The sequence below is a fragment of the Triturus cristatus genome, chromosome 11, assembly GCF_964204655.1.
Source record: "Triturus cristatus chromosome 11, aTriCri1.1, whole genome shotgun sequence".
NCBI lineage: Eukaryota > Metazoa > Chordata > Amphibia > Caudata > Salamandridae > Triturus > Triturus cristatus.
The window spans coordinates 403,885,634-403,900,898 of NC_140594.1; the positions used below are offsets into that span (position 1 = coordinate 403,885,634).

At 42.6% G+C, this 15,265-nt stretch overlaps 1 protein-coding gene across 1 annotated transcript in view; it reads right to left on the reverse strand.

The window, feature by feature from the left end:
* The window catches only part of MRPS24 (mitochondrial ribosomal protein S24), a 74,871-nt gene that overhangs the window by 19,755 nt on the left and 39,851 nt on the right, over positions 1 to 15,265 (reverse strand). The window contains exons 2-3 of the mRNA XM_085635853.1: positions 13,620 to 13,700; positions 2,177 to 2,288 (exon numbers count right to left, since the gene is read on the reverse strand). Of these exons, the coding sequence (XP_085491979.1) occupies positions 2,177 to 2,288; positions 13,620 to 13,700 (193 nt within the window). The remainder of the gene's footprint in view (positions 1 to 2,176; positions 2,289 to 13,619; positions 13,701 to 15,265) is intronic.

Genomic DNA, 15,265 nt, shown 5'->3' on the forward strand with positions numbered 1-15,265 from the left:
ACCTATCCTTCCCTCAAGTCTCCCGATAATAATGGTACCTCAATTGTGTGGGTACGGCTAGAGGCCCCAAAATAGAATGTGGAGCCATCAAAATTTCCGGTCACAAAACAAATTTGATTTAGCAATGAGGGTAGCAGCATTTTTTGGGCAGGGATCGACAGCCTCCCAGGGAAATCTACCAAACCTAGACATTTCTGAAAACGAAACACCTAGGGTTCCCAAGGATGGTGTGCCTCACGTGGGTCCCAAAGATGGTGTGCCTCACGTAGATCCCACAAAGGTTGCTTCCCCACAATGGCCTGCAAACCTCAAACTTTGCCTAAAACTGCACATTTTCCTTGTATTTCTGTGATGTAAACTTGAGGAATCCACAAAATTCCTACCACCCAGCGTTTCTCAACTGTCCCAATAAAAATGATACCCCACGTGTGACTGGGCTTAGTGTCTGCGACAGGCGCACAACAAACCAAGGCCAATGGAAATTTCACAGAGCAACTCACATTGACCATGGTTTGATTTGTGCCTGTCGGGGTCTTTCTTCTGAAAACGAGCAGGTAACTTATGCACCTACTTGTGCCAGCACTCCATTTAGGTGTGCAGGGCACAGAGTGTGCGCGGTCTGCGATCTATGATCTCCGTGTGGCAGTGCTTTTCATCTGCACAGCGCCGGTCCAGTGTGTGCCCTCATTTGTAAGTGGGACACGCCCTCTGTGTTTCTGTGTTGTATTGCTAAATGAGTGTTAAGGGGCCAGCTTCCGAGATTCAACAACGCACACAATCCCTTTCACTTGCATCGCAATTCACTTCGTCCAGAGCAGTTCCCAGCTCCAGACACCATTTTGTGTGCGCGTTTGCCTCGGCGCGATCTGCAGAATTGCAGTGACAAGAGTCCCCGGGTGCACAGGACTCCGTGTCCTGCCCCCTTCAGAACTATTTTCACCCAAGCTGGGGCACCCCATAGTTGCAATGTATTAAGTGTTTTAGATGCAGTCAGAGGAATCACTCATTTAGGTGGCCATCTTCGAGCAAGGCAAGCCCTGCCCCACCATGGAATTCGCAAACTTTGTGTTGTCACCCCCACAAGTTCATGCACTTTTAAACCTAGGCCTGCACAGTTATTTTTTCCCCTTTTTTTTTTTAAGAGTAATGCAGATAATTTTATTACATCAAGGTACAAAAAAAAAAAAAACCACTGCAAGTGGGGACCTGAATAAAAAAACGACCACATTAAAAAGGAAGAATTTGAAGCATTATCTAATTTTGTGAAATGTATTTTTTTCTGTATGTAACCTCCTCCTCCCTGGAAAGTTGGAATCCCGATGCCAGGGCACATGTGGGTGTAACTTTGTTTTGTAAACTCACAATCAATCTGTCATGAAGTACAGGTGCATTGTAGGGACACGGGTGTCTGATGCAAATAGGGTTATGAATCAGAAATCTCCACGAGCAGTAGGCGTATCACTACAGAGATTTCCGACTTGTTTGTGAAGCAGACCAAAGCCTTCAACACACTAAAATACATCAAGTAAGCATGCAGTTTTAAAATTCATACGCTAGTACTACACTAAAGACATAACTTTACCCATGTTAGCCATTACATCGTGTTTTGAAGTGAAAATCCTGGTGTGTTGAAGTGAACATCCTGATTTATTTCAGTACTTTTTCATTACTTGTAAATCATGCTAGGAAACCTAGCTGTGCCAGGTATTCAATAACCTTGTTTTCTCCCATCCAGTAGGTCTAAAGGCCACATTTGAGCTGTCATAGCAAAGTTGAGGAAGAATAACACATTATTTCTGGCCACTAAAGCAGACCTCTTGCAACATGTTCACACCAAATACATCCCTGTTGAGGTGTTGAAGTCTTTGCCATCTCAGACTACCATCTGCTTTGTGAATGACACTGCCCAGCAATAATTGCCTTTCAGTGGGGCTTTTCAGTCTGCATATCACCCAGTTCATCTAGGCAGTAGTCTACCTCAGACTACAAACACCCTTGTTCCTGGACAAGCCTAGTAGCAAGTCACATACAAAACCACATGCAATCGAGGCTAGAGCAAGCAAGATAAGCCTAGCCTCTCTCTCACTCACACCCCCATCCCCACAGGTGCCCTACGTGCCTTGTATGGACAGTAAGACATCATAAGAGAATGGAAAATGAGGAATGAGATACTCACTGCTGTGATGAGAGAGCCAGCCTTTTCGGTGAGCAATATAGTGAGGAGCGTGAGCTTCTTCGTAGGTTACCGGTTTGTCTCCTTTTCCAACCCGTACACGAGCAGCTCGATTCTGCACAGATTTGCCAGAGACAAAAGATATGAAATATCAGATTTCAAAAAATTTTGGGAGTGTATGACCAAGTATCCTGATCTCCAGTGTCACTATGCACATGGTGACAATTAAAAAGTGTGCCACCTACGATCTGATGGGAGATTTTCAAGTACTACCTGGTTCTTCTTTCACTTAAAAACCTAAATGCTTGTGCAAATACAATGCATGGTTTAGAAAATTGTTAATGGTAGTAAAAAAAAAGAAAATCTGCTTAAGAAAAAAAAATATTGCCTAACCATTTTTCTTGTTGCTCGAACAATTATGAACTGTAATTTCATTTGATAGTTTTTAAAAATATTTTGCATAGAAATTAAAAACACATGTTCGATTCCTAGTCTTACCCCGACATCCATTTTCTCAGAATTCATAATGACATTTGCTGCAGGTACATTTGAAAAAAAGAGCAGGAATGCTTGCTAAAAAGCCCAACTTGATATCATCATGGTAGAAGGTTACTAAAAAGAGTGGAGAAGCTCTATTTTCACTTTTTCTTTTACTCTATTACTTTGTACATTATTTGCAATTGTGTAGTAACGTTTGACCAACATTTTGTGTCTTCCCAAATCAACTAAGATGCACAGATCGCAATGTTCAAACTGAGGTACATGAAGAAAATTCTCCCTTCTTTAATTTTTCCAATAAGATCCCAGCCAGCGTACTTTTTGCTACGCCCACCTGCACTACTGCCATGTTATCCAGTAAATGGGTCTCCATGACATAAGTACAACACTCAGCTAGTCTACAAACCTGCTGCTGGACTACTGTGACCTACACCATCCAACACAATTAGACAACAGTTAAGCCGTACAGTTCTGCCCAAAAATCCTGCTCAATACCCCCAATTTCATCAATAGAGTTGATCACAACTCTGCTTTCAAATGTTGAATCAAGGGTTCTACACTAAGACGTCAACGTTAGCTGCAGATTCAGCCAGGATTTTAGCTCTTGCCCTCCCACATACAAGATAGCCCAAAGAGACGGCTGCATGCTGGCGCTAAAGTTTGTCCTACTAGCTAGCGGATGCCCATTCCTCATTCTTGTAAACAGAGTCTTTGTGCAAAATAAAGAATTAATAAGTGACTGCTTACAGATGTTTAGGATCATACAGTCTACAGCTGGGCAACGATTCATAAAAAGGAAAAAAGAAACTAACGAAATGGAAAAAAACACTTCTCACAAAAACTTCTTTTGAATCAGGACATCACTGTTCGAGGCATTTACAATAAATAGCACTCTCCAAACAAAAGGAGGAGTGGCGAGCGGCTATGTGGATAACAAGCAAGAGCTTTGTTTGAATGGTCCATTCTGTGCTCTGTATTCCCACACACCAGGTTGCATACACAATGAAAATACCTGTCCAACTATTACCGTCTTATCCAAACAAAAATAAGTGTCCCCCTTTTGTACTTTCACTCCATTCTCTGTGCTTTTGAGTCAATTAACACCTAGTCCACGCTGCTCTTCCCCTAATGCGCTCATCTCCCCACAAAAAAAGAAAACCTATTTTGAACCCCAACTAATGCGCATTTGTCTCTTTTTCCTGATTCTGAAGGCCAACTCTTTCCCCAGACATAGCCTGATAACGTTCAGACATAACCCCTACCAATGAAGAGAATTACAGGGAGCAGAAAAGGAGAATAAGTCCCTTGCAGAGGCGCCCCTCCGCTATATCACATATTGTTTCCTTTGACTCACTTGCTCTCAACCCACCCACAATTTTCCATACAGGTCTTGGCAAAGGGTTCCTGCCTTCCTCAGTGGATCCTCAGAGTTATGCAAAGTGTTTAAACAGGGCTCAAAGCAAACAGGGGCACAAGACTGTTGTGCAAGAATTCACCAAGCTAAGGGTCAAGGTTGGGGGGTAGGAAAAGAAGAGAAATGGATATTGGTTGGGTAAAACATCTAACTCCACCAACTAGAGGAAAGTGTCAAAGGGCACATGCAAGTCCATGAGGATAAACCACAACACAAAGGCAAGCATTGTTGCAGCATGGTTGAATGAAAGAAGAAGCAAGCATTTGCAATGCTATAGGTCTCGCATTAGTGAAACTCTGAGCTTTTGGTGTTGCAAAATATCCCAGCAGTGGCATAAGTAATAAAAGAAATTCCACGAATCAAGGAAAAGGTGCAGTACCAGAGGCTGTTACTAGGTGTCCCTGTGGAGTTGTAAAGGGACCTCTATTAGCCACATAAGGTACTGCACCCTTAATACAATAATAAAGAAAAAGATTTATGCTTTTTTAAATTATTTTATTTTTGCAACTTTATATAACTGGGTAATGGCTCACAGGCATCGGAGTGCTTTACATCAGTAGCATGATACAAGGATACAGCAAGTTACAGTTACAATAATTACGATCTGACTTATTGCATCAGTAGCTGTGACCAGGACAAAAGCAGCCATTGGACAGGGACATACAAGGTTCAAGCATTGATTACGATGGGGGGGGGACACACAATAAAGGTAATTCGGCTCCTGGATAGAGTACTTGGGTATGGCCGAGGGTGATTGACCCAGGTGTCTGTTAAATAGGAGGAGCTGGAGGTCTTTTCTGAAGGTGGCTATGCAGGTTGTTAGGCGGAGACAGGGAGGTAAGGAGTTCAAGATTCTTGTGGCACTACCAGAAAATGACTGGCTCATTCACCGTTCTCGACTGAAGGAGGGAGGTTCCAGGACCAGGGAGTGGGCATTACTGGAATCGTTATTTGCTCCAGAGATTTCCAGTTTATCGATTAGATAGGAGGGTGAAGAAGAGGTCTTCGCTCTGTGGGTAATGCAGGTGGTTTTGAATTGGGCCCGAGCTTCAATGGGAAGCCATTGGAGGGTTGGCAGGGCCACATTTCTTGAGACCTAACAAGAAGCGCGCTGCTAAAGGTAGAGTTACTCTCACTGGACCTAGATTAACTTTTGGAATGCCTAAGAGAAGGGAACTTCCATAATCTGGCCTGGAGAGGACGTGAGACTGTCCCACTATTTTGAGGTCTTTTTGCGGGATCACTTGTCTGATGCCTCACAGCTGCCTAGATTGGTGTTGTGGGCTTTTGTCCATGACTGTAATGTAGCTATGGAGATTTAAATGATTGTCAAGGGTTATACCAAGGGATCTAGCACTCTGGACAATGACAGGGCAGCCATCCAGGACTGGAAAGTTGGCCACCCATTCCTGTACTGAGGTTGTTGCTTTCGGAGGTGAGATCAAAATAAATTTTGTTTTAGTTGGGTTGAGTTTTAAAAGATGGTTAGACATCCAGTTTTGAATCTTTAGAAGCGTGACTGAAAGGAGGGCAAGGTCTTCATGGGAAGAGATTTTCATGTATATTTGGGTGTAAGCATAGTGGTGGAAGAGAATCCCAGCATTTCTGAGAATCACTCAGTGGTTCCATGTACAGGTTAAAGAGTGTTGGGGAGAGGATCGAGTCATGAGGGACCCCTTGATGTACATTGCCTGGTCTCGAGCAGGCATTGCCCATTTTCACAATTTGGGAGCGGTTGGTTAGGTAAGAGGAGGACCAATTGAAGACTGTGCCTCCACTGCCCATGTATTGTTCAAGAGCACGAAGGAGGTCCAGATGGTTGACAGTGTTAAATGCAGCGGACAAAACCAGGAGGCAGGAGTTCACGGAGTTGAGGATTCGAAGGGAGTTGTCGACTATTTGTATGATCGCAGTTTCTTTACGGTGGCCCTGGCGGAAACATGATTGGAGAGAGTCTAGGAGGTTGTTTATTTGAATGTGTGAAGTGAGCTGGGAAGTAACGCAACTTTCAATTACCTTGCCTAAAAATGGGCGTGTGGATACAGGGCCGTAGTTGTTCATGTTCTCTGGGTCGAGAGATTGTTTTTCAAGAGATGAGAGACTTGATCTACTTTTAGTCGTTCTGGAAATAGGCCCTTTTGAAGAGCAGGTGTGTGGCAAGAGATTTGCTGATAAACCCTGGAATGGCATTCTGAAGGTAGTTCGAGGGTTTAACTTTGGAGATTGTTTGGTATAGGTCACGTTCGGAAATGGGGGAGAAAGAGGACCACGAATAAAGCGCCTTGCACAGTAGAATCTCAGTTTCTGGAGGTTTACTGCTAAGCAGCGAGATATAGATGTCTCTGACTTTTCTATCAAAGAAATCGAAAAAGTTGTTGCAGTGGGCCATTCATGGTTCAAAAGCTGAAGTGGTCGAGGGGTTTGTAGTTTGTGCTAGAACCTCGAACAGGCACTTAAGTCTGTTCATTGCAGAATTCATGAGTGCTCTGAAGAGAGAGGATTTGGCTCTAAGGATTCAGTCTTTGTACTGTCTTAGCGTAATGTAAAGCTTATTCATACTACGGTGAGGGGGTGCTAATTTTCCTTCTTTCTCACACTTTGATAAGCTTTCTTTGCAAAGTTTTTTGAAAACCAAGGGTTGGAGGGTTTTGGTCTAGATCATTTGTATTTCAGGGGTGTAAATTTGTTGATAAGGGATTCAATGCAGGAGTTGTATTTGTAGGTGGCCTCATTAATATCAAAATGGGGTGTAATCGAGATTAGTGTAGGAAGGGCCTTGATGGCCATGGCTTTGGTGTCAAGGTTGTATGTATCCCTGAACCATATTCTCTTTTTTGGGTTGCCCGGAAGTTTTGGTATAAAAGCCGGAGAGGGAGAATGGGTATCTGCATGTGGTCAAACCAGTCGACTGGAATGGGGTCGTATGACTGTAGATTGGGGGAATCGGAGATCATCAGGTCATGGATGGCATTTTTGTGGTGTGTGGATTTAAGGTAGTGTTGTTGGGGATCATGGTCTTTGAGAAAGGCTGTAAAGGTGTACTCACCAGGCTGTTACCTTCAATTCCCAAGTTCGTGTTGTTTGAGTTGATCAGTTGAGAGGTGAAAAGAACCATACATTCCTCGATGAAGGAAATGTTATAACCCGGTGGATGGTAAATCACATTCATTCTGATGTTGGAGGTAGTTGATGTGGGCATTTCAACAGACATGCATTCGAAAGACTGAAACGGAGTCGTCTGGAGGATCCTTCATCTTAGCGAGTTTGTGAATGAGTGCGAGACCTCGCCTATTCCATCTTCCTGGGCTCTACATAAGATGGAGTAATTGGGAAGAAGTAGAAGGTCTAGAGCATGGTTAGACGAGTCATTGAGCCACGTTTCAGTGAAGATCAGGATATCAAGATTATGGTCCAGGATCGAGGCTGATCTATCTAGACAGTGTTTGACTGCAGACCAACAATTGTGTAGCATGCAGTTCAGGGAGAAGCTGTTGACTTTCTAGCTAGGCCGTTCAGGGAGGGAGGTTGGGATTTGTATCAAGTTAAGGAGTGAATGTACACGGGGATGGTGTGCGTTAGATTGCCTACGGCCTGAGGTAAGGGTGAAGATCGGGTAGTCCACTGCAGGAATAGAGGGTGGGGAGGGGTCGAACTTGAAAGTGCATAACTCCTTAGGAGATAGAATAGTTCTGAGAGGTCTATGGGAGATTGTGTCCGTTTGGGTCTGGGTACGCGGCTGTCTCTCGGTATTTAGGAGGGTGTGGGGTCGGTGGGGGGTGAAGGAAGGATAAGCAACGGGAGGATAGAGAGGCGCTTACATGGGAAAAAGCTGATGAGAGGAGGCTGATTCTTCAAGAGAGGTGCGAGAACAAGGAAAGGATCTTGTTGAGCAGAGGCCAGTTATGTCAATCAGCTATGATTGGGGGGGATGTGGGTTGTTGTTATCTGGTGTTGGGAGAACTTAGGGCAGTGGGCGATAAAGGAGGGGTGGGGAGGAATATGGGTCGACTGTGGGGCAGAGAAGTTGTTGGGGAGCATACGTTTTCATTTGTTTTTATTAGAATTGAGATTTTTGTAAGCTTTTTTTTTTTTTTTTTTTTTTTTAAATGCACCATTGTTGTTTGTTTAGGTTTGTTTGTGAAATAAAGCCAAATAAACAACAATGGTGCATTTTTAGATAACAAAAATTTCACTTTCAATGAAAACAAATGGAAACATAGGCTCAGCTGTAATGTATCCGTTTATATTTGCATTAAGGGTGCAGTACTTTACAACTCCACAAGGACACCTAGTAACAGCCTGTGGCACTGTACTCTTTTCTTGAGACCTAGCATGCGAATAAAATTACGCTGTGGCATAAGGAACGAGCATTTTATTTTAGGGTTTTGTACCTTTTGCGGCCTGCTGTGCATTAACTTTATACGTTTAAAGCTAAATTGCGCTGAATGCTAGAAAAATAAATAAATAGAAAAGAAAACAGGGAGGCCGCCATGTTGAAAGGTAAAGCCGACAAAATGAAGTAAAGGCGTCCGGCGCCTTTCTTTTCTAATTATTAACTGTTGTAGCATTCGCGGCGCGCTTTACCTGTCAACATGTGAATCTAAAGCTCGGCATGCTGCGAATGCTACAAAAGTAAATAAATACAAAAGAAAGGCGCCGGCCCCCACCTTTCTTTTGTATTTATTTACTTTTGAAGCAATCGCAGTATGCCGCGCTTTAGCTTTAAATATGTGAAGCTAAAGCGTGGCGTGCAGCGAATGCAAATAAAGTAAATAAATATAAAAGAACGCTTAAAGCTCCAATCCTGATTAAAATGAATAAATAGAAAAGAAAGACGGCGGGCTTCTAAAAAAATTATTACAAGCAGGAGGGAGAAGGCAGCTGCAGCTCGAAGAGAGTGCGTGTCGGGGGAAGTGCGGTTGGGGAAGCGGCTGTTATCCTGCAACTCCGGCTACATTGAAAATGTCAGTAAGAAAAGAGTGCTGAGAAAGTGAAAATAAAATGTACTAAGTAAAGCCACCTGTAAGAGGGGCTGTCCTTACGGGAGGTTACAACTGAAGAGAAGGACAAACTAAAGAGGGAGAAGGAGGGACTATTAAACAAATAAACCAATTAAATAAAAACAATTGTAAAAGACACTGCAAGGAGCCACTAAAATACCTGGGCGGCATATAGGCGGAGCTTAAAGCCCATATCCTGAATACAGCATGTCTCGAAGAGACAGCGCAAGCACTGCCTAGGCGAGACCTAAGAAAAATACATTAAAAAAAAAACACCCTGATGTGGCCAGTGCTGACCGTGAGGGGCAGCGAATCGGTTTCTTAGTTTGGGATTACTCTCTGCCTTCACACATTAAAAAAAATAAGTTTCATTATCTTACGTCCGAGCAGAAGTTCACCGTTTTGGCAATGCCAAAAGGCCATAAAGAGCAGAAAGTGCAGTGCTGTTCGCATCTTGGTCTCTTAAATATATACTGCTCCCTCCCTTACCTCATATAACATGTAGACCTTATTCAACATGTTGCTGTGTTAATTTACAATACATAAAATATTTTTGCTCTTTGCACATTTGCCAAACTTTAGCAAAATGCTAAATTAATGTACCTCAAAACTCATTTAATACAACATAAAAATAACAGAAATATATGTAGACATTTAACATACACACAAAAAAGAAAGACCAAAAAAGTCTCGATTTACATGAAACCGGACGTAATTAAAGGAACTTTTGACCGAGTCCTTGATGTTGTCCTTTATGGTGATGCTTGGATAGGGCCAGTATATAAGCCCATTTATACTCCTAGTAGGATTTCCTGTACGCCCATGGCATGTGACACTCCTCCGTGTTTCGATCTCAAATGGGAACATCAATTTAGCTTCCTCTGGGCTACTGGTGATCTAATATGAAACGTCAAGCCTAATTTCTCGACACCTAAATTTTTCTGTGAAAAAGAAGATGAACACAGTGTTTGAGTGTTCGTCAGTGTATTTGCCACCACCTACACCCTTGTGTGACACTTACAGTGGCTCACCTTTTACCCTTTGGTATAAGTTAAGTGTTAAGAGACATCAGAGATACTAATTAATTAATCATACACTCTCTTTTAAAACTTGAGTTTTTGGCACCATATCTATCCATACTGAGGATTCACTCACTTGTTTAGCATTACAAGCCTCCATTTTTTAGGATGACAGGGCATACTAAACAACGAAAAGGGTCATGGCCGCTGTTACTTGTCGCACTTTGGTTTAATTGGCATGAAAGATCACTAAAATGTGCTTTGTCGATATTTTTAATGTCAAATGTCTGAATATATTGCTGCTATTTTTATGTAGTATTAAATTTGTATTGAGCTATATTATTTTACCATTTCGTTACCATTTGGCAAGTGTGCAAAGAGCAAAATAATTGAATATATTGTAAAATAACACACGGCAACATGTTGAACGAAGTTCACAATACAAGACAAAAGTAACTATAAATTAATGGCAAGGGAGGGTGCAATATATATTTGAGAAATTTGAAGCGGATCCCTAGCCACGCTTGCCTTATTAGGAGCTATCCAAGTCTTCTGAAACAAATTTGCATCTTTGTAGCATCTTGAAACCAGTTGGTGTGACTTTTGGGCGCTTTTTTGTCCTGGCGGAACACGGAAGGATATGGAACGAAGAGAATGGAGCAGACGGGGCAAGCAACAGGAGGGCAAGGGTGGCTCAGACAAGCAACAATGCAAGAGGAAGGTGGGGGACATGACAAGCAAGAGTGCAGAAGGGAGTGACAACAAGGGGGTGCAAGCAGAAGGGTAAAAGGTACTTCTGAAAATAGTGAGAAGTACTTGGTCCATGCTCCACAGGTGGGACAAACACATGAAAATGAAGTGAAGCTGGCACTTGCTCAAAAAAGAGTAGCCAGGAAATGAGCGATGATGAAGCCAACAAATGGTAAGCAATGGACAGGCTGAAGGGGGAAAACTGTCAAAGAGGCAAAGTTGCCCGTCAAACATACTGAAGGGAATAAAACAACCAACAGTGTGTGCAAAACATTTGTGTCCTGACTAAGGGGAAACAGCCTTTACTTCGCAGCTTTTACTGCGCGCAGGACCTTTGCCACGCAGGTAGGTAGTTGTACCTTTACCACACAGATAAGTCTTTTTTTTTTTTTAATAACATATTATATGTTATTTAAAAAAATACATTTTAGGGTTTAGGGATGTGTAGATGTAAGGGTGGTGAGAGCGAGTTGAGGTTTCAAGGGTGGGTAGTGGTAAAGGGAGGTGAGGGCATCTTGAAGGTTCAGGGGTTGGTAAAGGGAGTGGATGGTGACTTTAGGGTTCAGGGTAGGGTAGATTTAGAGGGAAATGAGGGTGACCGGACGGTTTAAGGGTGGGCCGTGGTAAAGCGAGGTGAGGGCAACTTGAGTGTTCAGGGGTTGGTATAGGGAGGTGAGGGTGGCTTGAGAACTCAGGGGTGGGAAAAGATAAATCGAGGTGAGGGGTGGCTTGATTGGATAGTAGGATATTGTACGGCCTGTCATTGTAGAGTGTAGTATGGTATGGGCTGTGATTGTATAATATGATATGCTATAGATCGTCATTGTATTGCATGGTATGGCCTGTTATTGTACAGTATGGCTTGTTATTGTAGAATATGGTATGTTATTGTATAGTATGGTATGTCAGGGCCTGTTATTGTATAGAATATTATGGTACAAATATGGTATGGCATGTTATTGGGACATAAAACCTATTAACTGCTAACTTCACGCATACACATGCATTTAGGCAAAAGCCAATATCAACAGTTAGTGCAATTTAAAAATATGTAACTTATGTTGGCTTTGCCTCAATGGATAGGAAGGTGCCATTACATGGAATTAGTCATAAACAAACACACACTTATTGAAACCTGCAACAGGTAACTTTATTTAAATGTAATAAATTGTGTGGTTATGCGACTTGGAAAAGGCTGGCCACAGAAAAGCGGCTTACTGGAAAGTGAGGTTTAAACAACAAGTGAGGGGAGCAGAAGGCCCAAGACAAAACAGCAAATGTGAAGTGGAATAAAAGCAGAATTGAAGCGTGCAAAAAGAACATACAAACACACAATACATATTAAAAAAAATAAAACACAATCCGATAGCAAGCAGCACGGAAGAACACTGATCAAGAAATCAATCAGTAGTTGGTACATGTGTTTACCAATTAAAAAGAAGAAAATTAGAGTGGATATAAATCCAAACAATGGCAAGTAATAGGCAGGCTAAAAGCCCCTTTTTTAGAGTTGTATTTTATTTGATAGATTTTCGCAAGCAACAGAGCATGGACGTGGTCTCAGGTGAGACAGAAAAACTGAAAATATTCTGTGATAAAATCAGAAAACTGAGTAAAAGAAAATTAAGACTGAAAAATAGAATAATGCATGTATGTGTGACCACTTATTGTAGAGTCTCTGATGTACAGAATGCGTTTTCTGAAAGGGGACAGTGTGGGTGAAAGAGGATGCAAGTGAAATGAAAAAATAAACAGACAAAAACATCAAAACGTTTCAATGTCACAACTTCAGCCTACTAGCTGCTGTATGTTACAACACATATTGTGGCTTACTAAGAACAGATGGATTTGGAGCCCACCCATTGCTTATCATCTGTACCTTTCCTGTCACTCATTTGCCATTTTCTTATTTGTGCCATAGCTTGTCAATCTTGTTTGTCCCGCCTGTGGAGCATTTCCTCTTTACCATCTCTTGATTGGCTGCCATCTCTGCTTCTACTGCTTGCTCTCTTGTGTTAAGCACATCATGCGTCCATGTGTTTAAGTTGTCTCCCTCGTGTACTTCTCCCCCTGCACTCAGTGATATTCTTTATCACCAATGTGCTCCTCCCCACCCCACTCTGTTTCACTCACCCCCGTGCTCCCCCCCTAGTGTTTCTACCTGAAATGTGTCCTCCTACTCTCTCCACGTTGTTGCTTCCGCTCCACCCACACCCTCCATGTTACTTTCCCCAACCTGAGTTGTTCCCACACCACCACCTCCAAACCTCCTGTGTTGTTTCCGTGCCCCCTACCGCCCTGTGTTTCTTCTTCCCCTATTGCTTCTGTTACCCCCGCGCCCCATCCGCTAAAAAAAAAAAAAAAAAAAGACTGTTTTATTTTTAGTTACTGATCCAATTAGCATTGGTAACAAACAAAAAAGTATCAGACTTATTTTGTAGGTGAGCATCAGAGATGCTGTGCAGCGGGCTAAAAACCATAGTCTACAAACCAGTAGCAAAGATGAGACCTATTGGTTTTACCAGTACATGTCACTAGTGCGACCTTATTACTTTCTGTAGTAAAAGAAGTCAAAAGAGTGGATAATCATCAGTAAATTTTAAGGAAATGCGGTTATCTTTTGCTCAGTATAATGTAAACTTTTCAGCAACCAGGTAAGAGGTTTGTCTGTGTTAGCGGGACTCCACCTCAGTCCTGTGACAGCCAAAAGCTTATCTGAAAATGCAGTTTCCCAACTTGAGTGTACAACAGTTCTCTAATAATACCTTTAGGCACACAGCAGTGGTCTGGATATTCCGGCTGCTTGGTAAGACCAGTGGGAATCTTCTTGATGTCGACAACAAAAGCTAAAGAAAAGAAAAACAAAATTGAAGGATTTTTGAAATGTAAGAGAAAACTGCTCTACAGTGCGTCATTTTTTCAAATTTAGCTTTTTTCACTATCAAGTCACGAGGATATAGGCTTTAATTTTGCTCTTGAATATATGTTAGAAGGTTACTACAAAGGTAAAAAGGCACATAGGTTACTTGCCATCCATACAAACCATTACTGGACTGATTACCAGCTAAATTCTGACAGTCTTTCATTGGCCATTTGTCAGGTGGGACCAACCATTCCAGAATTTTACTACAGCCACTTCCCCTCCCTCTAGCTCATCCCTAACTTGTGTCATTCACCATGGTATGTGTCAAGGACAACATCTCCACTAGACAAAATTGAAATAGATCAAGAGCCAGGAGTAAAACAAAGTATTTTTTGTTACTAAATATAAATTCTCATAAATGATAGATAGATAGATATATATATATATATATATATATATATCTATCTAAGTACGCAAGGTTGCCCAATGAGGAAATCACACACCACAGGCTTCCGCACAAAGTATCGTAGGCGGCTTCACAGGAGAGAGTGCAGCACGCACTTCAAAGCCATACGCGTTTCGGGCTCCCTCGAGCCCTTGATCACTGGCAGGTAATGAGGCAGGCAGCGGTACTGAACGAACAATGCTTTATTGAATATAGAGTCCCGCCCATGTGGGCGTCAACAGGGGCATCATGGTCCTGGTAGTCCATCATATTATGCCCAAAGACTCGATAGTTCTCTTTACCAAGTGGCATGCTCGCTGAATGACTCAATAATTCTCAAAGTGGAGTGCATGCCAACACTCCTCTCGTGTTGCCCAGTCTTTCCTACGTCGAAGGCACCTGTAGTCCACACGAGCGCTTCAGTTACCAGCGCCCAGGAACGCCTCAGCAGCGTCGGGATATCCTCGCGGCCGGACGAGCCGCTTTAACATCAAGTACGCAAGGTTGCCCAATGAGGAAATCACACACCACAGGCTTCCGCACAAAGTATCGTAGGCGGCTTCACAGGAGAGAGTGCAGCACGCACTTCAAAGCCATACGCGTTTCAGGCTCCCTCGAGCCCTTGATCACTGGCAGGTAATGGAATTATTGAGTCATTCAGCGAGCATGCCACTTGGTAAAGAGAACTATCGAGTCTTTGGGCATAATATGATGGACTACCAGGACCATGATGCCCCTGTTGACGCCCACATGGGCGGGACTCTATATTCAATAAAGCATTGTTCGTTCAGTACCGCTGCCTGCCTCATTACCTGCCAGTGATCAAGGGCTCGAGGGAGCCCGAAACGCGTATGTCTTTGAAGTGCGTGCTGCACTCTCTCCTGTGAAGCCGCCTACGATACTTTGTGCGGAAGCCTGTGGTGTGTGATTTCCTCATTGGGCAACCTTGCGTACTTGATATATAGATATATATATATAAAAATATAATTTATATATATGACATTGCCTATCACTTTGTGCATTGCTTTATCTTGTTTGTTTCACTGTTAAAGATGGCTTTTAGTACTTTAAGCACTCCAGGCCAGATTCCAGATAGGAATTCA